The sequence below is a fragment of the Nannobrachium achirus genome (genome assembly GCF_963921795.1).
Source record: "Nannobrachium achirus genome assembly, chromosome: 13".
Taxonomy (NCBI): domain Eukaryota; kingdom Metazoa; phylum Chordata; class Actinopteri; order Myctophiformes; family Myctophidae; genus Nannobrachium; species Nannobrachium achirus.
Genome location: NC_137833.1, coordinates 46,865,097 through 46,891,814, shown reverse-complemented (window position 1 = coordinate 46,891,814; position 26,718 = coordinate 46,865,097). Strand labels below are relative to the sequence as shown.

Genomic DNA, 26,718 nt, shown 5'->3' with positions numbered 1-26,718 from the left:
ACTAGTCCCACAGTTTTGCCACCACACACTCGCGCCATATGTCAAATCGACCGGCTTACTCGGGAATCATGGGCTATTACTTTTCTAAGAGAAAGGTTCTATAGTTTAATTGATATTAATTTATTAGTGAATTAATTTTCCCCATTGACTTATAATGGGAATCGCAAAAACTCACATTCAATTATTTGTCTCTCGCAAACCATAGGGGCTAGAGTTTCAAGACTTGGAGAGGAGGTTCATAATGATTTCAAGGATTAAATAAAAAATAATTGTGTCATTTGGCCGCATGGTGGCGCCATAACACCCCACTTTACGTTTTGGCCTGTAACTCTTGAACCGTAGGTCGGAAAATTAAAAATATTTTTTCCCTGGATTCCTTGGGTCATGACGCATCTCCCCATATAGGCCACGCCCATTTGCGCCATGATAGATTTTCCGCCATCTTGAATTTTCTCCAAAACACACTTTTTGCTCCTTTTCCTACATATTTTCTTCAAATGTCACAGAAATCGGTACACATGATCCACACACACACACACACACACACACACACACACACACACACACACACACACACACACACACACACACACACACACACACACACACACACACACACACACACACACACACACACACAGCTCCACTTCACACGGGTGTGATTTTTAACGCTGATAGGGGTACAAAAGGGAACCAAAAAAACGGGGGGTCCATTTGGTTCCGTTCGTAGCCCCTATCAGAGTTATACAGACCTGTAAGAGAGTCTATTTAACTCCTGATTAAATTAATTAACACTTGGGGATTTTCAGAGTCTCAGAGACTATGATGATGACATTTTCAGAAATTTGTGAAACATCTTTTTTTTTTGTCAAGCAAACAAAAAGATGATATCGGCGATAATCTGTGAAAAACAGGAAATTTCTTTTCAGAAGAGAAAAGAAATCTTGTAATTTCACAGTTTTATCTACGATCGGTTAAATACCGCCTCGTCGGGTGGAAACCTCGTGTGTCGGAAAACGCGTACTTTTCATGATTGAAATTCAAATTCAGATTCAAAGCAAAAGTAGTTTTGATGCTTTTGTGTGACGTAGTACTGCGATCAAGTTGGACAGGGGTCTTCAACAGGGGGTCCGGGACCCCTAGGGGGTCCTTAGAGTTACTACAGGGGGGCCTACAAATCCTTGTGTGATAGGATCATTATTTGAAATTAACAACTTGAACCAACGCATCCCTATTCCGAGGAGAACGTTAGCCAAAAATAGCAGATCTACAAGCTCTCAACGCCTCGCGCTTGTAGATCGGCTATTTTTTTGCGAAAAGGTTTGGTGTAGAGGTAAAAAAAAAAGACAGCAGAGTACATAGTGAAAAGTCAAGTTTACAAAATATCAACGATTTAAGTGGTTAAATGTGTGAAAATACACATTAACTCATACAGTGCCATCCGGCCACAAGGGGTGCTAGAGTGCCAGAAATTTCTCCATAGACCTTCTTTATAGCTTTCGTCGACCCTCTCCCAACTGGCTTGTGTTTTCACTCCAGTCAATGCTATGGGTGACGAGAGGAGGAAGCTAGCTGACACGTAGAAGCCCGATCTAAAGCTATTTCAGCCGCAAAAAACTTTCTCTTTGGGTCTGGGGACACAATCCGGAGAAAATCCTGTCTAAAGATGTGATTTATTATTGGAGTGGGCGGCGCGATGCGGCCGTTAGCGCGAATACGGCCCGTGGATGGCCGAGTCTAAGTCCCGGGCATGGATGGACGTCTAGACCGGGGCTTCGTTGAGGCCTCCGATTAAATAATTCATTTATTAAATATCCCGGACATGTTCGGGATAGGCACCCTGGAATACGTCCCGGTACCGGTACCGAGTTTTTTTTTGGGGGGCTCTAAACTTTATTTTAAACCATTTTCAATGGAATAAATCGTCGGAGCATCTAGCGTCTCTCGTTGGTGAGCGCTGGGCGAGCCGGGACCACCCACGTTGCTCCAAGCAGCTCGGGGTAAGTAAAATAGCAAATAAAAAATTGTTTTTGATCCCGAATATCCCGAACATGTTCGGGATAGGCACTTATAGGGTTAACATGAATCCAACATAGACTGATGACAGGGCTGTCAAACAAGTCTACGAATCTATCTATGAAATTGATGTAAATCTCCATCACACATTTATACAACATGTATGTAGAGGGGGTCCCTGCTTCATCTCTCTCTCAGCTATAAGGGGTTCTTGGCCTGAAAACGTTGAAGACCCCTGAAGTAGGGCGTTCATTTACAAAAAATCACACCCAATGTGAAGTGAGAGGTGGTCGTGCTTGCATAACGTCTTCAGACTAGGATTTGAGTCTAGGATGTACAGGGTATGCTACACACACACATTTTGCTATGGCAAAACGCTGAGGAAAAAGGCTACAGACACACGACGTCACTAGACAGACATGATGCTACGTACACACATTTTACTTTGGCAAAACGCTGAGGAAAAAGGCTACAGACACACGCACAGCCACTCTTAGGAGCGGTTTACCACCGCAAAAAAAAAAACTAAACACAAAAAAGTGAAACTAGGGAGATAAGAGTTTTCCTGCCCCGACGGCTGGGCTATGCACCAATCAACTGGTCCGTGTTGCAGACAGACAGAATGTGGGTTATCAGTCTGGCGGGGGAGGGGCAGGGGAGAGCAGCTCTTATTGACTGAGGCTAATGTCTGCCCATTGATTCCTCCCCACACACATTATACACTCATAATCACACTATTGGCGCTGGCAAGCTAATTACAAGTGTGTCTCCCTTTGTGTGCACCCCTCGGTTTGAGTGTGTGTGTGTGTGTGTGTGTGTGTGTGTGTGTGTGTGTGTGTGTGTGTGTGTGTGTGTGTGTGTGTGTGTGTGAGTGAGTGAGTGAGTGAGAGAGAGAGAGAGAGAGAGAGAGAGAGAGAGAGAAAGAAAGTCATATGTGCATTCCTCAGAGCTAATGACCGTGTTTATTTGACAGGAAGCTCAGCAGGACACAAACACACAAACACACACACACACACACACACACACACACACACGCGCGCAGCAGTGTTTTCCTCCGCTATGCGATAGCATGACTCGCGCCATGCTAATGTTCTCCCTAAAGTGGGCTAAACTGTGAGCTCGACGGTCAACAGGAAACGGTTTACGGCGGGCAGTGGAATCTCCTTTTCTCTGCCCCCCAAAATGTGGAATGCCCTGACACCATCCATTACATTTTTTATGTACTTTTTTTGCCTATAATATCTTAACTGTACCATACTGTTTACATTTCTGACTAATAAAGTATTAAAATAATCAAACAATCATCAATCAATCAATCAATCAATCAATCAATCAGCGAGGATAAATTAGGGTAGAGCCTCTAGAACAGGGGTGGGCAACTTAGATGATAGGGCCACTATATTTCCACACTCACTCCAGTGGGCCACATTGCATAGTTACTGTCGAGCAGAAACCGCTCATCTCCAGTAAGAGTAGCAAAAATAGCGGTGCGACACCCTCCTGGGGGTCCCGACCCACAGGTTGAGAACCACCGCTCTGAACAGTACACATCATCCGCGCACATCATCTGACCATCACAGTAAGAATAAAATATAGGCCTATAAAAACGAAGGGGCTCAGCGAACCGTTTGGAAGACAACGGGGGGCACGCGGGCGAGCACAGCTTACTAAGCAGGGGTATGAGACAGCTCGCGTCAACCTCCCACTGTTTTTATTAATACTCGTGTCAGAAACATTAAATGGCGCCGCTGGTAGCCGGAGCGGCGAGGGTCTCTCAGTCAACACTTGTAGCCTGCTGGAAGAACGGTGAAGGAGGGAGCACACAGAGCCAGGCCGCTCTGTTAACACATTACATTAATGAGGAAAGAGTCCTCTCTGAGCTAGCTGTACTTGAGTAAAAGCAGCAATAACACCTACCGTTGGTGCCTATTGAGCTTGGCACATTTCCTGGGGCAATTGCTACCCAGATCACTCATGTCACTCATACTACTATGATTTTCCATTGTCCGCTACTCAGGGGCAGTTGTGATTTTCGGCCTTGTTAGGGTCTTGTATTCCAAATGGTCAAACCTTCTGTTAATGTTTATGCTACAGTATGTGTATGCCTGTGTTTTCTTAAATGTGTGAAGACAGTAGACTGCGTGAAGTGAGTGAGAAGAATATATAATAATAAAACAATAAACTGGGTGAAATCTACCAATCTCAATAGGCACCAACGGTAGTTATTAAAAGAAGCCTATTCAAAATTGTATTGAAAAATATTTTTTTCCCCATTCACTTCCATTATAAAAATAGTCTTCCCTGGCTTTATTGTCCCACCTAGTAACAGAGCGACATGGGGTGGGACTTGACAAAGAGTGAATTGGCACTGGGTGAAAAAATGGGTTACAAAATCGTGGGATAAAAATTAAAAAAGAAAAGAAAAAGTATAACGTAACACTTTTTTTTCGTAAATCAATGCCCCACTTGAACATACTAGTCACACAAAAGCGTGTAGATGTGCTACTTTTGAATTTGAATCCAGAAAAGTAACAGTTTTGGACCCGCAGAGACAAGAAGTAGCCTAGAAGTAGTCTCAGAAAAATATGCAGTAATCCTGGTCTCTATACTGCCTCCCCCTGGCCAGCCAGGACGCCTGATGGAAGGGAATGGAACTGGTTGGAATAACGCGTTCCTTCCACACGCTACGTCCAACCGGGGACGCTCCCCCCTGTCAGGTGATAAGAAGCGGCCAGCTCACTCCTCATGCACTGAAGGAAGCATGAGCTCAGTTCAGGGCTCTCCCCAGGTTGGCAGAGGGAGAGTAGAGCCCAGCTGTAATCCACAGCTTAGGCAATTGGCACTGTGTGAAAAATCTAAATGTCAAATTGGCAAAATGGCACGCTTTGAACTTTAACTAGTTTTTTTCTTTTCATAAATGAATGCCATACTTTGTTATACAAGAGTGTCACACAAAAGTAGTGAAAAAATAATAGCCTATCTACTACCTCACTATTTTAAGATATACTATTCTAACCCTAACCCTAACCCCTAACCCTAACCCTATTTTAAAATATATAACAAAAGAGGAAGGTTTTTTTAGATAGATTTCCACACGACAGCAACGATAAGTTAATAAAGCTGTCAAATAATTGTAGTGATGTAAAAAAAAAAGTACATTATTTGTATTTCAGATTTTTTTTGTTCATTTTTGAAACATCTTGAAAGTTTTTTTTTTTAAATAATGATAATAATAATTATTACACAAAACTTCTCTTTTGGGGGGTCTCTGGCACAAACATTAAGACAAGACATAAATGTACTTAGTTACTTTGCACCACTGCTGTGCGTTAACGCATTACGCTAATGAGGAGAGATGAGAGGCAGAGAGCAGTGCTGGGCCATTGCAATCCCGGGACCTTGGGTCAGATAATTATGATTGTGAATATTAGTGGTGTGTGAGTAGGAGTTAAGGAAGGCAGTCCATGAGTGGGGTGATGTCTCTGTACTTTTTACCCCCGCTAGAGAGAGAGAGAGAGAGAGAGAGCGAGAGAGAGCGAGCTCTAAAGTAGTGGTTCTCAACCAGTCTTGAGGGGGTTCCAGGTGGCCCCCAGCTAAATGATGGAGAGTTGGTATCCAAATGGACCCTTATATATCTTTAACTCTTGAGATTGTAAAATGAAACCAAAAGGTGAATGCGAAAAGGGTTGAAAACCACTGCTCTAAGTCTAAAAGGACTGACTTAATGCAGCCTGCAAGTTGTTATCGGATAAACAAAATGCATGAAATGGAGTGTAACAACAGTGAAAACAGCATTTTAAAGGTAAACAGTGATCTTATTTTACATTCTACAGAGCAGAAGACAAAGTGCTCTGGACACTTTCAGGTGTTTAGACAGTTATCTCGGTTGTGTTCTCTCTCAAACGAGTACTTGCCCGGTCGGGCAACCTCAAAGCAAACTCCACCTGAACGAAAGTTTTATTTACAGGAGCAGTTGGGCAACCCTGTGTGTCAACGCCCCCTCAATCCCCGGCTCACCTCACGTTCTACACTGCTGTTACAGTAAGTTCTCAGACAACCCATGTCTTTTGTCTCTGAACACACAGACATATGGCGCCTAGAGCAGTGGTTCTCAACCTGTGGGAACTTCAGTCAAAAGGTTAACAAAACACAGGTTCACTTTGCTGGCAAAAAGATCTCGGGCTGAGAACAATAATATGTTGCCTATAACTTGCCTATAGCAACCACACTAATAATAATGATAACTAGAACTGCACTCTGTCGAGGTGCCAACTTGAGCTTCTTGCACAAGTAGGCCTACTAGCGCGCCATGAGGGGATTTGAACCGAATCCATCCGTCCGCATCACATGATCCACCTGTTCCAACCGTTCTATGCATACATACCTACATACAGTACATAACCAGCCGATTACAAAGCGTGCCACAATGTGTTCCCTGCTGGCCTCATTGACTGTTAATGAAGACATTACCAAGAACGCTCTTATATACCAAACTCTGCTGACATCACCAGTGGCATCACAAAGAATGCTGGTCCCTCATTGGCTGAGACACCAACATACATACATACATTCCCAGACCCAGACAATACAGGGCTACGGTCTTCAAAAAAGACTACTTGCGCTCTGCTTGCGCAAGTAATTAGAAAGAATGCAAGTGCAGTGTCCAAATGGATTTGGTTCCATTTGTACATAAGGGGAGAACTTGAAATGTAAAAGTTTTAGAAACACTGGACCAGAGTAAAAAAACAAACCTCTTCTCCGGGCTGGAGCTGCTGCAGGATGACGTGCAGGTCAGGACAGGACGGTCTTCTGGAGCAGGACTCAGGAGGGGTGGAGGCGGGGGTGGAGGGCTCAGAGGGGGTGGAGGGGGTGGCGGGCGTCTCGCTCAGAACAGGGAAGAAGGTCAGACACTCGCAGGCGGATGCTTCGTCGGCGTCGTTGACGTCCTTGACCTCGGCCCCCGGCTCACACAGGATCCTGGTCTCTGGGGGAGGAGGACACGAGAGGTGTCTGTCCACACACTCATCATGACAAACATCCTATAGTGCAGTGATTCTCAAACGTTTACATTTTAAGGTCTTCCCTAACGGGTCCATTTGGTTCCATTTGTACAAGGTTAGAGTTACAGACTTGTATGGGTCAATTTAGACCCCCATAAAGGAACCCACAGAGTCCCTGGAATCCACTTTGAGAACCACTGATGCATATTTTGGGGGGAGGGTCCTCAAATGATTAGCGTATATGTGCAACATTGTTTTCTCACTCAACAGTAAATAAACCAACATACCGTATAAGTGTAACATACCGTATAAGTGTACATAGGGTATCTGCACAGTTGTAAAGTATATATAATAATAATATAATAAGGGTAATAATAATAATAATATTACGTAAGAAAGAGGCAAATCTGTGAAAATTGTTGTTGTTGTTGAGGGTCACTTGGTGAAAATCTCGCGTTGGGGCACATCGGGGCCTTGTTCCGCCACTGTTACCTGCACCAGGCTCTGTTAGAAGGTACAATAGAAGTGTGTCTCTTTACCTGCACCAGGTTGTGTTAGAAGGTACAATAGAAGTGTGTCTATGTACCTGCACCAGGTTCTGTTACAAGGTACAATAGAGGTGTGTCTCTGTACCTGCATCAGGTTCTGTTCCACTTCTGTTGTGGTGGTCAGAGGCTCCAGTCCTCAAACACAGACTCAGGGACCCAGGCACCTGTCAGAGCCAGAGAGTTAGATCTGTTAGATCAGTGGTTCAGAGGGGAGATCTGTTAGATCTGTCAGTTTTTCTGAAACATTGAAGTTTAGTTTTGAAAAATAGCTAAAAAATTAATTTTAACAAAAATCTTCCCTTCTGGGGGTCCGTACTCCCTCGCACAAAACCTTTTCAAGTGGGGCTCCGCGGCCAAATACATTTCAATTTAGGGGTCCTTGACCCCTACATTTTGCCATTTTGCATCGTATGATGCCATTTTGCATCATATGATGCCATTTTGCATCATCATTCATGCTGAAATACTAAAATATCTCATAACACATAACTCAGGATTGTGTTGATCTTGTCCCAAACAACAATACAATAAATAAAATAATGGTTGTCCCAGAGTTGAACTGGGCCTTTAAAGAGAACTACTGCCGTAAACGTACATTTGGTTCCATTGGTTATATCAAAGTGTGGAGTCCTGCTATACTGCATGCATGGTACCTGTTTGGACCATCTCAGGGCCCTCCTGCGGATGCGGGGCCTGGTGCGGTTGGGCCCCTCGGCTGCGTCCTGCACCCAGTCCCTGGTGGTGGGGACCTCCACCCCCGGCCCGGGGCCGAACACCGCCCTCTCCCTGAGCAGGTCTGCTTCCACCCGCAGCCACTGGCCGCTCAGCCGCTCCCACTCGCTGGAACACAGCTGCAGAGGAAGAGGAGGGAAGTGGGTACCTTTTATTCATAGGGCATCTTTGACAAGACAAGGACGCTCTACAGGTTTAAAGACATACTGTGTTTAAAAATATATCAATATAAAACAGAAAATTAATGAAAAAAGTAATTTGTAGAGCACCCAATAATAAAAAGGACAGTACATGACACATGTATTAGTAAAGGGGTCTTCAATGTACCCCTTAGTTGAGAGAGAGATGAAGCAGGGACCCCCACAACCTTTTCATAGATTTGATTGATTGATTGATTGAAGACTTTATTAGAAGTTTGCATAGGAAAAGGTACAGTTTCATGACGGTACAGTTCACTGGTACAAGGTCTACTAAAAGGAGATCCATGAAAAGACCAAGCTTATTTCCACTGGAAACCATTTAAGTATCTCATATAACATTGAATGACAGACAAATAGAACACAGTACTATGCAGTAGATATGTAAAGAAAAACAAAAAAGAAAACAGTAAGTCTAAACAAACAGTATATACAAAGAAGGGGCAGGGGAGGGTAGGGTTGGGCTAGGTTCATTTTTTTACCAGTTGCGAACGGCTGCTGCCTGTAAGTGGTTTTTCAGGGCAATTTTAAAGGATACTAGTGATCCACACGCCTTTATGGCCTTTGGTAAGGCTTTCCACATTTTGGTGGTATAGCAGAAAAACGAGTTTGACCCTTTGTTGGTTTTTACTCTGGGTTGGAAGTGATCTGTGTGCGCTGCCTCTGGTGTTATAATTATGGACATCCTTAATGTTTATAAAGTATTTTAACCGGTACTTGGGTATCATAGTGGTGTAGTGTATCTTGTACACCAGGCCCATTGCAAGTTGCTGTACTCTGTCATCTACTCTGAGCCACCCCACTCTTAACTGGTGAGTAGCGGTGAGGTGAGTCTGATAGGGAAGGTTAAGCAGGACCCTAATTAGTTTGTTTGATTCCATATAGTTTCATCTTTTGACAGCACAATCATCAGTGTATTTTGGATTCATTTGTGTTTTCAGATATTTAACCACTTGAGCTGTCATTACCTAATAAACTTGACCTTTTACTCTGTACTTAGACTGCTCAGACACGCGGGCGTAGATTTCCTGTGTCTTTCCGTGTCCCGTATCTTTCCAAGGCTTTTCCCATTGGATGACGTCATCATGTGTTTTCTCAAGGGTTTTCCCATTGGATGACGTCAGCGCAGGCACGCGGACGTAGATTTCCCTAATTTATAGATAGATAGATAGATTACCCTTTTTGAAATATTTGGGAGCTCAGATCGGGCTGAATATGGAGTCATACGTCATAGATATGTCACAGACGACTTGACGTCACAGGCATGGCCACATGAAGTATCACGAGCTCACACTTTTGTAGTATTGGAAGGCGTATATAAGGTTTCCTGTTATTACCAGAGGTTATTTCCTTCCTACCGTTCAATCAGCAGTCTACAAATCCATCCATAAACACACCATGATGCCTAAATCGAGGGCGATCCTGCCCTCCACATCTGGAAGCGAGGAGGAGGTGGAGACCAAGGCCAAGATAAAGAAGACCAGTATCGCGCCAAAGAAATCAGCAGCCGGCAAGAAACGCAAGAGCGAAAGCGCAAGGCGCAGCAGCTCCTCCAGAGCTTCCAATGGCGGTGGTGGAGAAGAAGGTGTTGGAGAAGGTGGCAGGGGTGGTGAGGACGACATGCTCCACCTGGGCAAAATGAAGTTCGTCAGCGTGTCGCTGTTCAGAGGCCAGGTTCTGGTGGACATCCGGCAGTACTGGATGGACAGGGAGTCCGGAGAGGTGAAGCCCAGCAAGAAAGGCATCTCCCTGAACCCCGAGCAATGGAGCCAACTTACAGAGCAGATCTCTGAGATCAATGCCGCCATCAAGAGACTGTTATAACGGGCAAGCTTCTTCTGGCTGTTCTTCTCCCTGTCTGTGGGAGCTGCTGTTGTCACCCTTGAGGTTATGATTGCGTATAAGGGTTCTTTGTTCAAAACAAAACTAGAATTTTTGTAATTGCCCCAACTGTATATATGTAACGGAGGTGATCCGAATCTCCCCACCCGGCTTCGAACCCGGGTCTCCCACGTGAAAGTCCAATATCTTAACCATCACTCCAAAGGGATATCCCTATGGAACGAGAGCAGATACTAGACTTTTGAGGCTTCAGGCTGGGGCTGCGACTCTCTCCGCCACACTCACCCCCCTTTGACCTCCTCCTACGGGGAAGCCCGGATCCGGGTCACGGCACCAATGTAACGGAGGTGATCCGAACCTCCCCACCCGGCTTCGAACCCGGGTCTCCCACGTGAAAGTCCAATATCTTAACCATCACTCCAAAGGGATATCCCTATGGAACGAGAGCAGATACTAGACTTTAGAGGCTTCAGGCTGGGGCTGCGACTCTCTCCGCCACGTATACAGCACAGCGTTATTATCCTGAAAGGTAAGTGTTTTGGACGTTTAAGGTTTCCGACTGACAGAGATGATGTATATCCATATCCGAAAAACTGACTACAGCTGAGGTATTCAAAATAAAGGACAAAAAAGAAAGGGGGAAAAAAACAAGAAAAGTATTTGGAGCTTAAACTGTCTTCCCTTTAGTTTTTTCTTACACATTTTTTACAAATTGAACCTGAATAAAACGGATGTTCAGCACAACGCTTCTCCAGGCCAAGGACCCCTTAGAGCAGGGGTCTTCAACAGGGGGTCCGGGACCCCTAGGGGGTCCTCAGAGTTACTACAGGGAGTCCTCCAAATCTTTGTGTGATAGAAACTTTCTCCTTTTTTATATCAACCACTTGAACCCTAGCGTCCATATTCAGAGAACTTTAGCCAAAAATAGCAGATCTACAAGCCCACAACGCCTCGCGCTGCGAGGCGTTGTGAGCTTGTAGATTGGCTATTTTCGGCAATGACGTTTGGTGAAGAGGGAAAAAGAACAGAGTGAAAGGTCAAGTTTATTGTGGTTAAATATCTGAAAACACAAATTGACATGAATCCAAAATACACTGATGATTGTGCTGTCAAACCATGAAACTATATGGAATCTATGAGAAGGTTGTGGGGGTCCCTGCTTCATCTCTCTCTCTCAACTAAGGGGTCCTTGGCCTGAAGACCTTGAAGACCCCTACCTTAGAGAGAGAGATGAAGCAGGGACCCCCCCATTTCGGGACTTTGGGTTCTGGTCTGAGCCGATTCAACACTCGGCACAACCCATCCTCGGGCTACTGGTGACACGCACACACACTGTCGGTCACTCAGTGCTGGAGTAGAGTTCTCAATGGGCCTGAAAATTAAGGGCCGGCCCCAACTGGGCCCTAACTGGGCTGGCCCGAGGCCTGGCCCGGCCTGACTAATTAGTGTGTTTTCCTGACAGGGCAACACACTGTAGTCCGGGGGAAACTTTATTTATTCTAGTAAACTTTATTTGTGAATGGGTTTTTACCTTGAATCAATAAGCAGGTAAATTCGGCTAGCGTTTCCACTGGAAATGGCAGTGGCACAGAAGATGAAAGCGAAGCAAACGCAAATAAAAAACATTTGGGAGTGGCGCTAGCTCACGTATTGGTCGAGCTTCACATGAATATAGTCACGTGACACGTCGACAACCACACTTGCAATGTCCAGTTGCATTTTTCTTTTTAATTAGCATAAATCTTTGGGCCTATACCCGGCCCAAAAACATCGGGTCAGGTAGGGTCATGTTTGGGAAGAGTTTGAGAATCTATGCTGTAGTTATGCCCAGGATGGACAGACAGACAGACCGACCTGCATGTTGTTTCTCCTCATGTTCTCAAACATGTCATGACCTCTCTGTCGCTGAGACTCCATGCACAACATAAACTCCTAGAGAGAGAGAGAGAGAGAGGGAGAGAGGGAGAGAGGGAGAGAGAGAGAGAGAGAGAGAGAGAGAGAGAGAGATGGGGGGCAGAGAGGGAGAGAGGGCGGGAGAGAGAGAAATCGTGAGGTGTCCGAATGAAAAGAACAGGCCAAGCAATCACTTCCAGGGACCTTGCACCTGCACACACACACACACACACACACACACACACACACACACACACACACACACACACACACACACACACACACACACACACACACACACACACACACACACACACACACACACACACACACACACACACGCACGTACACACACACACCACACACTTGCGTGCGCGCAAACACAACACAAAGATATAGATGGAATATTCATCACGGTATTGTTTGCTCCCCTCATGCAATTACAACACATTCAAACAATTACATCTGGTCTAAATTGCATTCGCCGGGGCAAAATAAGCTAGTGGCTACACGGTCATACAATAACACTGTCTGGAAAATGTAATCATTTGTGGGTGTTGATCTAATTAACATAAACATTAATATCACTGAGAAGCGCTATAGTTAAGGGTATTGTAAGGGTGTGTGTATGTATGTGTGTGTGTACGTGTTTGTTTTTGTGTGCGTGCAGGGGTTATTCGATTTGTAAAAGAAAACAGGGGCGGGCGTTTTCTTACCCACTTAATCCCTATATACTTTATCGAACGATAAACAGCAAAAATTGCCAAAAGACCTTATAGATCTATTTTCCTTTGAATTACTTGAATTACAGATTTTGACACATTTGCCTTTGGGGTTACAGAAAAGGATACAAAAAAAACGGGTTTACTTAGCTGGCATAAAAGTACTCTGACCGATAGGGACACCGGTGTTAATGTGGCTTTGTTAACCGATTTAGTGCCATTCCCGAGATATCTCGCGAAATTCCCTTTGATGTTCGCAGTGCCATTCCCGAGATATCTCGCGAAAAGTAATATATTACTGTAACGGCGGTTATCCTACCGGGAACATGCACGGAAGGTCCCGAGACGATCTCCCTCGCTGATTTATCATCATCACGGATCCACGAGCACAAAATAGTAATCCCATAACATTGAGGCAGACGGGGAATCTCATCTTTAATGTCCATTATCTCAAAACAACACTTTCAAAGCGAGGATGGAGGCAGATGCTCGCTTATATAACACATGTTGAAAAGCACCGATCCGATCCGCCATTACACCACGTAAACAATGATCGATTCCGGTGAAGGACGTGATGATGTCAGACCGGAAGTGTTTACGCTATGGACTTCTGGCCTTCAAAATAAGACAACGCTAGTGAATGCAGCCTGAGGGAGGCATTGTGGACATTTTAATCCGTTAATTTCTGGGGCACGAAATGGGTTAAATTGTTAAATCGATATTTTATCAAACATGAATGTCAAAACATAACAGACCCAAAAGGTAATGCAGGTATGAAACTTATCGTCTCTGTCGGATGGAAACCTCAGATGTCCAAAACTGACTCAGGCCTTCAGGGTTCAAATAAAAAAATAGACGAAAAATAGCTGCAAAAGGTTGCAGATCTACAAGCTCGGAGCTCATGGATCTGCTACTTAGTATTATAGTATGATCAAGGAGGGAGTTAATGTAAGAACAAAATAATTATATATATATATATATATATATATATATATATATATATATATTGTCACTGTCGGGCAGAAACCTCGTATCTCCAAATTTCAAATTTGTAAATCTTTTCGCAAAGCAAAGCCCTGCTTCATCACACAAGGCCGTCGCACAAAAGTAGTGAAAACAGCTGATCTACAAGCACACAACGCCTCGCGGTGCGAGGCGTTGTGTGCTTGCAGATCGGCCGTTTTCACTAGTTTAAATCCTTTTAAAAATGATAAATACAAAACAAACGGTTTTGGACATACAAGGTTTCCACCCAACAACTATATTAATATATATATATATTAGAGATGTTACCGATCAATCTGCAATGGATCGGATCGGGCCGATCAAAGCATGATCGGCGATAATCGGTGGTTTAGATCAAAAGGTAAATTCACCGATCCGATCGGATCGGTGCATCTGATCAACCAGCCGTTCAGTATGCCCACTTGAGGCCATTTTGGGGTATTGATTTCCACAGTGCTGAAGGAATAATTAGTTACTGCTATGATAATAAATACATAGTAATGCTGGTAAATAACTATAAGGCAAATATATAAATGAATTCATGAGTGAATGAATGAAATAAAGTTAAAACATTAACATTTAGAAAATATAAATAATAACTTGATCGGATCGGTGATTGATCGGGATCGGGTGATCAAACTTTTGTGATCGGTGCTCGGTGATCGGTTCCAAAAAACCTGATCGGACCATCCCTAATATATATATATATAATATATATATATATATATATATATGGAGATTTTCTGCACGACAGCAATGATTTAAAAACTACAAAGGTGCAATTCTGGGAAATTGCAAGTGTGGTTGCACTGACGTGAGCCGAGAGGAATCCGCTGGAAAGAGCATGTGTTCAATAGACACGTATGTATGTAGGGCTCATATTCAGACTTACGTTACGCTGCCGTTTATCTGATCGAAAAGCAGCGATTGTTTTGACTGGAAACAGTTAAAAACTGAACAGGAAGAAAAAAAAGATCTGCATTATGTTAAATTTGCCAGGAAAATGCCCATGTCTCTGTTTCCTGATCCTGCCTCGTGTCTTCAGCATTTCTGCGCTAGCTTGTGAGTTTATAGCATGCTATTCATTCATCGTTGAACGGTGCAAACCGCTCCTACGTTTCACTTTGTGTGTGTGTCAGCCAAAACTAGAACTGCACTCTGTTGAGGTGCCAACTTGCGTCCTATGCACAAGTAGGACATATATGAGAATTCTGGGAAATTGCAAGTGTGGTTGCCTGTATTATGTTGTGGCCAAATTGTCATGTGACGATTGACCAATCCTCGGGCTAGCATCACTCCCTCGTTGATCTCAATGGACTTACTCTAAAATAGTGACGTCACAGAGACTGCTGCTTCCTGATTGGTTAAAGGTTGATCCACAAAAGAATAATTACTGCACTAGAACAATTAGCACGGATCTCCATGTATGCGGAGCGCGAGCGGTGCGGGGAGCGGAGCGAGCCGTTTTTTTGTTGAGCGTGAGCGAGCGACTTTTATAATGGGTCTGAGCACCGACCCTCCTCCGCTCCGAGCCGATTCTGTTGGGGCCGTTCTCTGCATGTTTCCAACAAAACAGTGCCGAGTGGACAGCTCTCCAAGTCCCCATCAAAGCCGAGGCTCACGTTACCGCAGGCATTTGTATTGGGAACACACTGGCAAAGGAGAAAGTGTTTCAGACATGGTAGCAAACTACTTTTTTGACTCTGATTGACGACCCTGAGAGGAGCGTGGAGCAAGTGCGGAGCGAGAGATGCGAAAATCAAGGTGAGCAACGGAGCGGCGGGGAGCGGCCCGGTGGCCGACCAGAGTGATGAGCGAGCGGGACAAGAGCCCTCTGGAGCGCGGAGCGGCTTTTGTCACCGCTCCACTCCGCTCGTGTGCCCTGGTGCCTACACAAAAAGTAACTGACGTCATGGACAGAACAGCCCATACAAGGATATATGCACGTGTGTCGTGTTTGCACCCCTCACTTTGCACAGGTGCACAGATATCCATGTATGTATGTAACACCAAATTGCGAACGGGTCTACAGGCCAGGTACAAGATTACAAAAAAAGAAAGAAAAAGAAAACGTCTTATTTTCTATGAATTATACACCCCATGGAGCCTTGAATTTGTGGAGATTTCTTTGTTTTTGTCGTATTCCTAAGCCGAAAGATGACAGGAAGATGAACAGGCATCTGTTTTCCTGATTGGCTGATCTAAACCATCGGCTTCACGGATTGGCCAAGCTTCGCAGTGATGTTTGTGCAGTACTACCATATAATTGGTAGATCACACAACACATCTCCTATCTTGCTGAGGAGTAGTTGAGCGAAATGTTGCGATGGGTCGAGCATCAGGAAGGAGGAATGGCCATAGTTGCAGACGTTGTTGTTGCAGTCGGGGAAAAGGTGTACTCATTCGGATGGCACTATGAAATGGACCAGATTGAGGTGAAAATCATCAACACGGTGTCTTTGCGCTGTATGACGTTGTCCACAGTGACAGCTGGAAGAGAAGAAGTTCCCTCCATTCGTGATGGCCACACAGCTGTGCTGATTGAAAATATAGTCTACCTCTGGGGGGGACGTACGGATCCATCCCTATTCTGGCGCTGGCGCTACAACTCTGACAAAAAAAGACCACAGCGTGACAAACTTCTGAAACTTGTGGCCCATGATCCAGAGTACTGCAATGTGCTTTATGCCTTTGATGTTGACACCCACAGATGGTTCAGGCCCAGGATTTCTGGGACTGTTCCAGTGGGGAGGGATAATCACTCTGCCTGCGTCTTGGAGAAGGTCATGTATGTGTATGGAGGACACAACTTCCTGACTGAATTCATAAATGACTTGTACAAGTTGGACACCACCACAATGGTCTGGTCTTTAGTTAACACCAGAGGCAGTCCGGAACTTTCTACAGAAGGTCACTCTGCCACCATCATCGGGACAAAGATGTTTGTATTTGGTGGCTATAGAGACAATAGATATTGGTCTAGAGAAACCACACTCTACTACAACGACATCAGAGTGTTTGACATGCAGACCAACTGCTGGTTTAGCATGCCTTCTGCGCAGCCTCTTCCAGAAGGACGCTTTGGTCATTCAGCCTTTGCTTACAATGGAGAACTGTACATAGCTGGTGGCAGTAGTCGAGACGAGCACTTAATTGATCTGTGGAAATGCAATCCAGAGACCTTCTCCTGGAAGGACCTTCAGCCCAAGGGGAAAGGCCTGTGTTCAAGGTCTGTTCACAGGGAGTGCTGTCGGTGCTGTTGCAAGGTGGGAGAACGTATCATCTTTGTCCCACACACTGGCAGTTACGTAAGCCTTGAATTTAACTATGGCTACAGCGACACCTTAAACATCTTAGACTTGAGTCCTAGTCTCAAGACATTATGTAAACTAGCAGTTATTGAGTACGATCTGGAGCAGTCGGGACTCCCACACAACATCAGGTGGGAATTAGGGGTGGGACGTTGTAGAACTTGTTGCTAGTTAGTGAGACGAAATGGCACAGTTCCAAATTGCAAAGAGGATTGCTTTTTTGGTTAAAGGTATATTGTTTTGTTATATATATATATATATATATATATTATTTTTTTCGTTCTTCTTTATTTAGTCTCATTGGCTAATTGATTGATTGCTCCAGTATTTGTTGTCCCTATGTAATTACCTTTTGTGCTGCTCACACACACACACGTGTGCAATTCTGGGTGTGTGTCCTAAGTGCTGATTGACTAGGTCTCTGCTACTCTGCAGCCCTCTGTATATAATGACTTCTGTTTGTCTGTTTGCCTCATTTATGCCCTGATGAAGACCCCGAGAGGGTCGAAACATGTCTGCTTTTATTTTGTCATGAAATAAAGTACACTGCTTTTACGTCCGTTCCCCTCCTTTTTAACATTTTGAGTGCTCGGATCCTCCTTCTCTTTTTGCAAAGAGGATAGTTGAAGCTGAAAACAGGGCATTTAACTAATATACTGCCCAAGTTAAAACATCATTGATCCGCTTCTACCAACATTCAGAGAGTTTTTATGCGTTGATCTGATCCGGCTATCGATGGTCTCAAATGGATGCCATGGAATCAGGGGGAAAGAAAATGTCCGGTTTTGATAATCCAAGTTAACATTGTGTTGAATGAAGGCTGCTCCAGACAGAGTTTTCAACAGGAGTGAATGGGACGTATTTTTGAGCGGTGCTCCTGGAACAGGAGGAGATAGCTCCAACATCTGGCTTTGTCCGGTCAAAAATCGAAGTGCGAGCTACACCAGGCCTAGATGTGGCCTTCATCCTTGCACAAAAGTTTGTTGTGTGGCCCATGATCCAGGGGACTGTACGTTTGTACAGTCCTACCATATAATTGGCAGATCATGCAACATATCTCCTATCTCCTAGTAGTTGAGTGAAATGTTGCAATGGGTCGAGCATCAAGGAGGAGGAATGCCCATAGCTACAGACTTTGTTGTTGCAGTCGGGGAAAAGGTGTACTCATTCACTCATGATATGGACCAGATTGAGGTGAAAATCATCAACACGGTGTCTTTGCGCTATATAACGTTGTCCAGAGTGACAGCTGGAAGAGAAGTTCCCTCCTATCGTGAAGGCCACACAGTTGTGCTGATTGAAAATATAGTCTACTTTTGGGGGGGACGTAAGGATAACGATAACGATCCAGAGTACTGCAATGTGCTTTATGCATTTGATGTTGATACCCACAGATGGTTCAGGCCCAGGATTTCTGGGACTGTTCCAGTGGGGAGGGATAATCACTCTGCCTGCGTCTTGGAGAAGGTCATGTATGTGTATGGAGGACACAACTTCCTGACTGAATTCATAAATGACTTGTACAAGTTGGACACCACCACAATGGTCTGGTCTTTAGTTAACACCAGAGGCAGTCCGGAACTTTCTACAGAAGGTCACTCTGCCACCATCATCGGGACAAAGATGTTTGTATTTGGTGGCTATAGAGACAGTAGAAACTACTGCAACGACATAAGAGTGTTTGACATGCAGACCAACTGCTGGTTTAGCATGCCTTCTGCACAGCCTCTTCCAGAAGGACGCTTTGGTCATTCAGCCTTTGCTTACAATGGAGAACTGTACATAGCTGGTGGCAATAGTCGGGACAAGCACTTAATTGATCTGTGGAAATTCAATCTAGAGACCTTCTCCTGGAAGGAGCTTCAGCCCAAGGGGAAAGGCCTGTGTTCAAGAAGGTCTGTTCAAAGGGAGTGCTGTCGGAGCTGTTGCAAGGTGGGAGAACGTATCATCTTTGTCCCACACCCTGGCAATTACATCAGCATTGACTATCGCTTTGGCTATGGCGACACCTTAAACATCTTAGACTTGAGTCCTAGTCTCAAGACATTATGTAAACTAGCAGTTATTGAGTACGATCTGGAGCAGTCAGGACTCCCACATGACATCAGGTGGGAATTAAGGGTGGGACGTTGTAGAACTTGTTGCTAGTTAGTGAGACGAAATGGCACAGTTCCAAATTGCAAAGAGGATAGTTGAAGCTGAAAACAGGGCATTTAACTAATATACTGCCCAAGTTAAAACATCATCGATCCTCTCCTACCAACATTCAGAGAGTTTTTATGCGTTGATCTGATCCGGCTATCGATGGTCTCAAATGGATGCCATGGAATCAGGGGGAAAGAAAATGTCCGGTTTTGATAATCCAAGTTAACATTGTGTTGAATGAAGGCTGCTCCAGACAGAGTTTTCAACAGGAGTGAATGGGACGTATTTTTGAGCGGTGCTCCTGGAACAGGAGGAGATAGCTCCAACATCTGGCTTTGTCTGGTCAAAAATCAAACCTCAATTCGAAGTGAAGCGGTGAATTTTTATTCTATGTGTTCTAGAGCTATGAAATCTGTTTTCTAGATCTATACATTCTGTGTTCTAGATCTATACTTTCTATGTGCTTTAGTTCTATATTTTTATGAATTCTGACTTGTCATGTGAAGCTTGACCAATCCTCAATTCTGCATGCACGGGACATGTACGGGACAGACAAGCCACACCTTGGAAGCGGCTTTCACCGCTTCAAAAAACTGGGGGGTAAAAAGCGTAAAGAAATGTCCAGAGTTGTACGATCCCATTGGCCAAGCTTCACAGGACACGCTGTGATTGGCTAGTGGGGCGCTTGATGAAATTAACTAGACTGCACTCTGTCGAGGTGCCAACTTGCGCCTTGTTATTTATATCAGGTTGCACTTGTTGGTGCTGACATCACCGAGAACACTGCTCCCTCATTGGCTTAAGGCCCTGCCTTAGTACTCTCGGCTGTAAACAGACAGCCGGAAACGGACGGCACCGAAAGTAGTACTTGTGCGCTCTGCTGGCGCAAGTAAATAGCACTGTGCACTTCACACAAGGTGTGATTTTTACTTTACAGTACCTTACATTTATGTATGTCAAAAACGTGAGAGAATATCTGTTTCTATTAGGAAAGATTGAAAATAACTGTTATACATGGCGTTTAACTACTTAAACCCATCCCTACCTACTCTGGCGACTGGCGCTACAAACCTGCCAAAAAAAGACCACAGCGTGACAAACTTGTGGCCCATGCTCTGAAATAAACTCGAAGGAACAAACTTTGCCACGCTATCTGAGAGACAAAAACAGCTTCTCTAATGACTGCCTGGCCTAGCCAAATGAGAAGTTAACGGAGAGCGGACAAAAAACAAAGAGAGCGATTACAGAAATATTAGAGACGGAGAAGAGACTTAATAATGACGTTTGTCATGTGACGATTGACCAATCCTCTGGCTAGCATCACTCCCTCGTTGATCTCAATGTACTTACTCTAAAATAGTGACATCACAGAGAATGCTGCTTCCTGATTGGTTAAAGGTTGATCCACAAAAGAATAATTGCTGCACTAGAACAATTAGCACGGATCTCCATGCATGCGCCTACCAGGGCATACGAGCGGAGTGGAGCGCGAGCGGTGCGGGGAGCGGAGCGAGACGTTTTTTAGTTGAGCGTGAGTGAGCGACTTTTATAATGGGTCTGAGCACCGACCCTCCTCCGCTCCGAGCCGATCCTGTTGGGGCCGTTCTCTGCATGTTTCCAACAAAACAGTGCCGAGTGGACAGCTCTCCAAGTCCCCATCAAAGCCGAGGCTCACGTTACCGCAGGCATTTGTGTTGGGAACACACTGGCAAAGGAGAAAGTGTTTCAGACATGGTAGCAAACTACTTTTTTGACTCTGATTGACGACCCTGAGAGGAGTGTGGAGCGAGTGCGGAGCGAGAGATGCGAAAATCAAGGTGAGCGACGGAGCGGCGGGGAGCGACCCGGGCCGACCAGAGTGATGAGCGAGTGGGACAAGAGCCCTCTGGAGCGCGGAGCGGCTTTGGTCACCGCTCCACTCCGCTCGTGTGCCCTGGCGCCTACAAACAAAGTAACTGACGTCATGGACAGAACAGCCCATACAAGGATATATACGTGTGTCTTGTTTGCACCCCTCACTTTGCACAGGTGCACAGATATCCATTATGTATGTAACACCAAATTGCGAACGGGTCTACAGGCCAGGTACAAGATTACAAAAAAAGAAAGGAAAAAAACGTCTTATTTTCGATGACCCCATGAAGCCTTGAATGTGTGGAGATTTCTTTGTTTTTGCCGCATTCCTAAGCCGAAAGATGACAGGAAGATGAACAGGCATCTGTTTTCCTGATTGGCTGATCTAAACCATCGGCTTCACGGATTGGCCAAGCTTCACAGTGACGTTTGTACAGTACTACCATATAATTGGCAGATCATGCAACATATCTCCTATCTTGCTGAGGAGTAGTTGAGTGAAATGTTGCAATGGGTCGAGCATCAAGGAGGAGGAATGCCCATAGCTCCAGACGTGGTGGTTGCAGTCAGGGAAAAGGTGTACTCATTCACTCATGATATGGACCAGATTGAGGTAGAAATCATCAACACGGTGTCTTTGCGCTGTATGACGTTGCCCAGAGTGACAGCTGGAAGAGAAGTTCCCTCCTATCGTGAAGGCCACACAGTTGTGCTGATTGAAAATATAGTCTACTTCTGGGGGGGACGTAAGGATAACGACGTTCCAGTCGAGTACTGCAATGTGCTTTATGCGTTTGATGTTGACACCCACAGATGGTTCAGGCCCAGGATTTCTGGGACTGTTCCAGTGGGGAGGGATAATCACTCAGCCTGCGTCTTGGAGAAGGTCATGTATGTGTATGGAGGACACAACTTACTGACTGAATTCATAAATGACTTGTACAAGTTGGACACCACCACAATGGTCTGGTCTTTAGTTAACACCAGAGGCAGTCCGGAACTTTGTACAGAAGGTCACTCTGCCACCATCATCGGGACAAAGATGTTTGTATTTGGTGGCTATAGAGACAGTAGAAACTACTGCAACGACATAAGAGTGTTTGACATGCAGACCAACTGCTGGTTTAGCATGCCTTCTGCACAGCCTCTTCCAGAAGGACGCTTTGGTCATTCAGCCTTTGCTTACAATGGAGAACTGTACATAGCTGGTGGCAATAGTCGGGACAAGCACTTAATTGATCTGTGGAAATTCAATCCAGAGACCTTCTCCTGGAAGGAGCTTCAGCCCAAGGGGAAAGGCCTGTGTTCAAGAAGGTCTGTTCAAAGGGAGTGCTGTCGGAGCTGTTGCAAGGTGGGAGAACGTATCATCTTTGTCCCACACCCTGGCAATTACATCAGCATTGACTATCGCTTTGGCTATGGCGACACCTTAAACATCTTAGACTTGAGTCCTAGTCTCAAGACATTATGTAAACTAGCAGTTATTGAGTACGATCTGGAGCAGTCAGGACTCCCACATGACATCAGGTGGGAATTAAGGGTGGGACGTTGTAGAACTTGTTGCTAGTTAGTGAGACGAAATGGCACAGTTCCAAATTTCAAAGAGGATAGTTGAAGCTGAAAACAGGGCATTTAACTAATATACTGCCCAAGTTAAAACATCATTGATCCGCTCCTACCAACATTCAGAGAGTTTTTATGCGTTGATCTGATCCGGCTATCGGTGGTCTCAAATGGATGCCATGGAATCAGGGGGAAAGAAAATGTCCGGTTTTGATAATCCAAGTTAACATTGTGTTGAATGAAGGCTGCTCCAGACAGAGTTTTCAACAGGAGTGAATGGGACGTATTTTTTTTTTTTGAGCGGTGCTCCTGGAACATGAGGAGATAGCTCCAACATCTGGCTTTGTCCGGTCAAAAATCGAAGTGCGAGCTACACCAAGCCTAGATGTGGCCTTCATCCTGGCACAAAAATCCTCAAAGTTTGTTGTGTAAAATGTCAAAAACCGGGGGGAAAAATGTGAGAAAAAAATGTCCAGGGTTGTACGGTCCCATTGGCCAAGCTTCGCAGGACACACTGTGATTGGCTAGTGGGACGCTTGATGAAATTAACTAGACCGCACTCTGTCGAGGTGCCAACTTGCACCATGTGTACTCATAGTCACTTTCTGAAGAAAACGACAAGTGCAACCAGCAGAGCGAGCAAGTAGGGTGATGAGTGCTCAGTGCTGTCTATATGTAAAAGGCACCCTGGCCACAATAGGTGATGTAAATGGCATGAATCAGCAGACACCGGAAGTGCTGCGGTTAACGGAAGTTACGTCATGCGTTGCAGTCTTCCGGTGAAATTCACCGTTTCATGCCGTTTCAGCCTATGGTCGTAACCAGGCTTTTCTCTTCGCAGATGAGTAAGCCTGACTACGAGAGGCTATGTAAAAGGTGGCTAAAGGCCCTGCGTTTGTACTCTTGGACGTAAACAGACAGCCGGAAACAGACGGCACCGAAAGTAGTACTTGTGCGCTCTGCTGGCGCAAGTAAATAGCACCGCACACTTCACACTGGGTCTGATTTTTACTTTACATTACCTTACATTTATGTACGGTATGTCAAAAACGTGACAGAATATCTGTTTCTCTTAGGAAAGACTGAAAATAACTTTTATACATGGCGTTTAACTACTTAAACCCATCCCTACTCTGGCGCAACAAACCTGCCAAAAAAGAGACCACAGCGTGACAAACTTGTGGCCCATGCTCCGAAATAAACTCGAAGGAACAAACTTTGCCACGCTATCTGGAGAGACAAAAACAGCTTCTCTAATGACTGCCTGGCCTAGCCAAATGAGAAGTTAACGGAGAGCGGACGAAAAACAAAGAGAGCGATTACAGAAATATTAGAGAGCGGAGAAGAGACTTAATAATGAAGTTTACCAACTAGAGTCGTGTTTTGACAGATAAACAGCAAGTCGCCGTCGTCATCTCCTAATTTCATTCCTTCATTTGGACAAACATAAGTAATATATAGCATTAATTACCCTATTTAGCAGATAGCAACCTCATTGTCTTTTTAAACGCTGCATTAAATACATAACTCGTCGCTTCCCCTCCGCAATTAACATCAGCACATCACACTCATTTCCATTTTAATGACTTCCCAACAATAAGCCACCTTTGATGATAAGGCAACATAATGTCAACTTCATTCTGGGGCTGGCAGTGGAATGTGTAATGCACTTAACGTGATCATTAGTGCTGTTAATTATCTTTCTAATATGAGGACACAGATATGATTATGGGAAACGGCATTCACTGATGAAATAACCCATCAAAACCGGGAAAGCATCCTTGTCATTTTGGTTTTTCTTTTTCCTTTTTTTTTTAAATACTTTGGCTATTCAAAAACAGCAGATATACAAGCTCAGCGTGTGTCTTCATCCCGTGCTACGCGCTTGTAGATCTGATATATATTTTTTAATTTGTGCAAATCTTTGAATGTACCATACAGTATAGTATATACAGTACAGGTATATATTTTATTCCCCCTTTTTTTTTTGTGCCATAGTTGTGTACTTTTTCTGTTTTGTATGTGTCTATGGAGTTAACATTACTCTAATAGACCCCCAGCTGTGGTTATAATGTGCAAACTTGTCTTCCCTGTGTATTTTTGGTTACTTCCTGAAAGCTGAAAGCCTCTGAGTCAAAAGGTCAAAAAACACACATTTAATGACATCATACACTCATCTCCTCCCCTTTTACCACACACCCAACACTGTGGGTGTGGCTAACTTCAGCTGGGTCACCACCCACCTAACAACCAGGCGTACTTAATGAACTGGTGGGTGTGGCCACATAAAAAACATAATTTGAACACTTTCTGAACACTTTTTTTGGAAAAAAGTATAATCATAATATCATGGCACCCCATCTTTAACTCAAATCTTTGCTCCTGGAGGTCCCTGGGACAAAACATTTTGAGAAGGGGTTTGGTGGCCAATTCAAATACAAGTCATTTTGTGAGTTATTGACATGAAAAGGTTTGAGCACCACTGATATTTAGCAACATTCAGAAAAGTGTTAGGATTTAGAACAGTCAACAGTGGTTCTCAAAGTGGATTCCAGGGACCAAATGGACCATTTGGGTAAGGTAGGTTAAGTGATTTAATTTAATTAAAATAATAACAAAATGTGTAAATGTTCTGTATTTGGACTTCAGCGTTATCCCCTGTGAGGAGAAAAAAATCAGTTTCAGTTTTGGTGGAAGAGACAAGGTTTTCCTCCAATCAGGATAGAGTGGAGCCCTCCTCCAATCATGGTCGAGTGGAGTCGGGCCTTATGCGCACCAAGGCCCGCCCCCACTTGATCATGATTGGAGGAAGGCCCCTTCTGTCACCTACATGAAAACTGAAACTTAAATGAAATCACTCACCCTACCTTTAAGGGGAGACCATCACATTTCCAAGTTTGAGAACCACTGCTTTAGAACAGTGGTTCTCAACCTTTAAAGGCCGACTTGGGGCATTACATTTTGTTTAACACAGTTCTATTGTGAAAATAGCAGATCTACATGCTCACAGCGCCTCGAGAACGCCTCGAGAACGCCTCGAGAACCACTGATTTAGAAGACTTATATTTTCTCAGGTCTTAATGGGATAAATCACTGGGAGCTTTCTGGCGCTGGAGCTTGACTGAGGACATTCCGTCCATCAGATCAGCGTCTCCTCTCCTCCTCCATTCATTACCTTACGGAGTGTTGCCTTACGACTGAATGAAAAAAATCAACATCTAAGGCATCTAAATCAACGTTTTCAGGCCGAGGACCCCTTAGTTGTGAGAGAGATGAAGCAGGGACCCCCACAACCTTGTCATAGATTCCATATAGCTTCATCGTTTGACAGGACAATCATCAGTGTATTTTGGATTCATGTCAATTTGTGTTTTCAGATATTTAACCACTTGAAACGTCAATACTTCTCCCCTCTACACCAAACCTCTTTGCCAAAAATAGCTGATCTACAAGCTCACAACGCCTCGCGCAGCTTGTAGATCTGCTATTTTTGGCTAAAGTTCTCAGAATCTGGTTAAGAATCTGGCTAAAAAGGAGATTTTATTATTTTCTTTCTATCACACAAAGATCTGGAGGACCCCCTGTAGTAACTCTGAGGACCCCCTAGGGGTACCGGACCCCCCGTTGAAGACCCCTGATCTAAGGGCCTGGAACCGTACCCCGCCCGAAACATATCATTATTGTAACCGTTCAATAAAAACACATTTCCCAATTAAGTTCTCTCTCATCAATCACCCAGCATTTATAACAAAGCTGACCACGTGAACTAGCATCGAGACTACTTTGGGGGGGCGAAGATTTGACGGATCTACAAGCTCACACTCACAGCGGGTCGCGACACGTCGTTGTGAGAAGAGATTCGTGTGTGTGTGACTACCGATCGATTATGG

At 44.5% G+C, this 26,718-nt stretch overlaps 2 protein-coding genes across 2 annotated transcripts in view; one reads left to right on the top strand and one right to left on the bottom strand.

Moving 5' to 3' along the window:
• Positions 1 to 26,718, bottom strand: part of wdfy4 (WDFY family member 4) — a gene marked incomplete at its 5' end in the record, with an annotated part of 162,889 nt that overhangs the window by 48,178 nt on the left and 87,993 nt on the right. The window contains 4 exons of the mRNA XM_080740791.1: positions 6,768 to 7,000; positions 7,650 to 7,728; positions 8,218 to 8,415; positions 12,190 to 12,267. Coding sequence (XP_080596917.1) covers positions 6,768 to 7,000; positions 7,650 to 7,728; positions 8,218 to 8,415; positions 12,190 to 12,267 — 588 coding nt within the window. The remainder of the gene's footprint in view (positions 1 to 6,767; positions 7,001 to 7,649; positions 7,729 to 8,217; positions 8,416 to 12,189; positions 12,268 to 26,718) is intronic.
• On the top strand, positions 9,895 to 10,317 carry LOC308296704 (uncharacterized protein; the record flags this gene model as incomplete). The annotated part of the gene is made up of 1 exon (XM_080740032.1): positions 9,895 to 10,317. The coding sequence occupies one exon, from the start codon at positions 9,895 to 9,897 to the stop codon at positions 10,315 to 10,317; it is 423 nt and encodes a 140-aa protein (XP_080596158.1).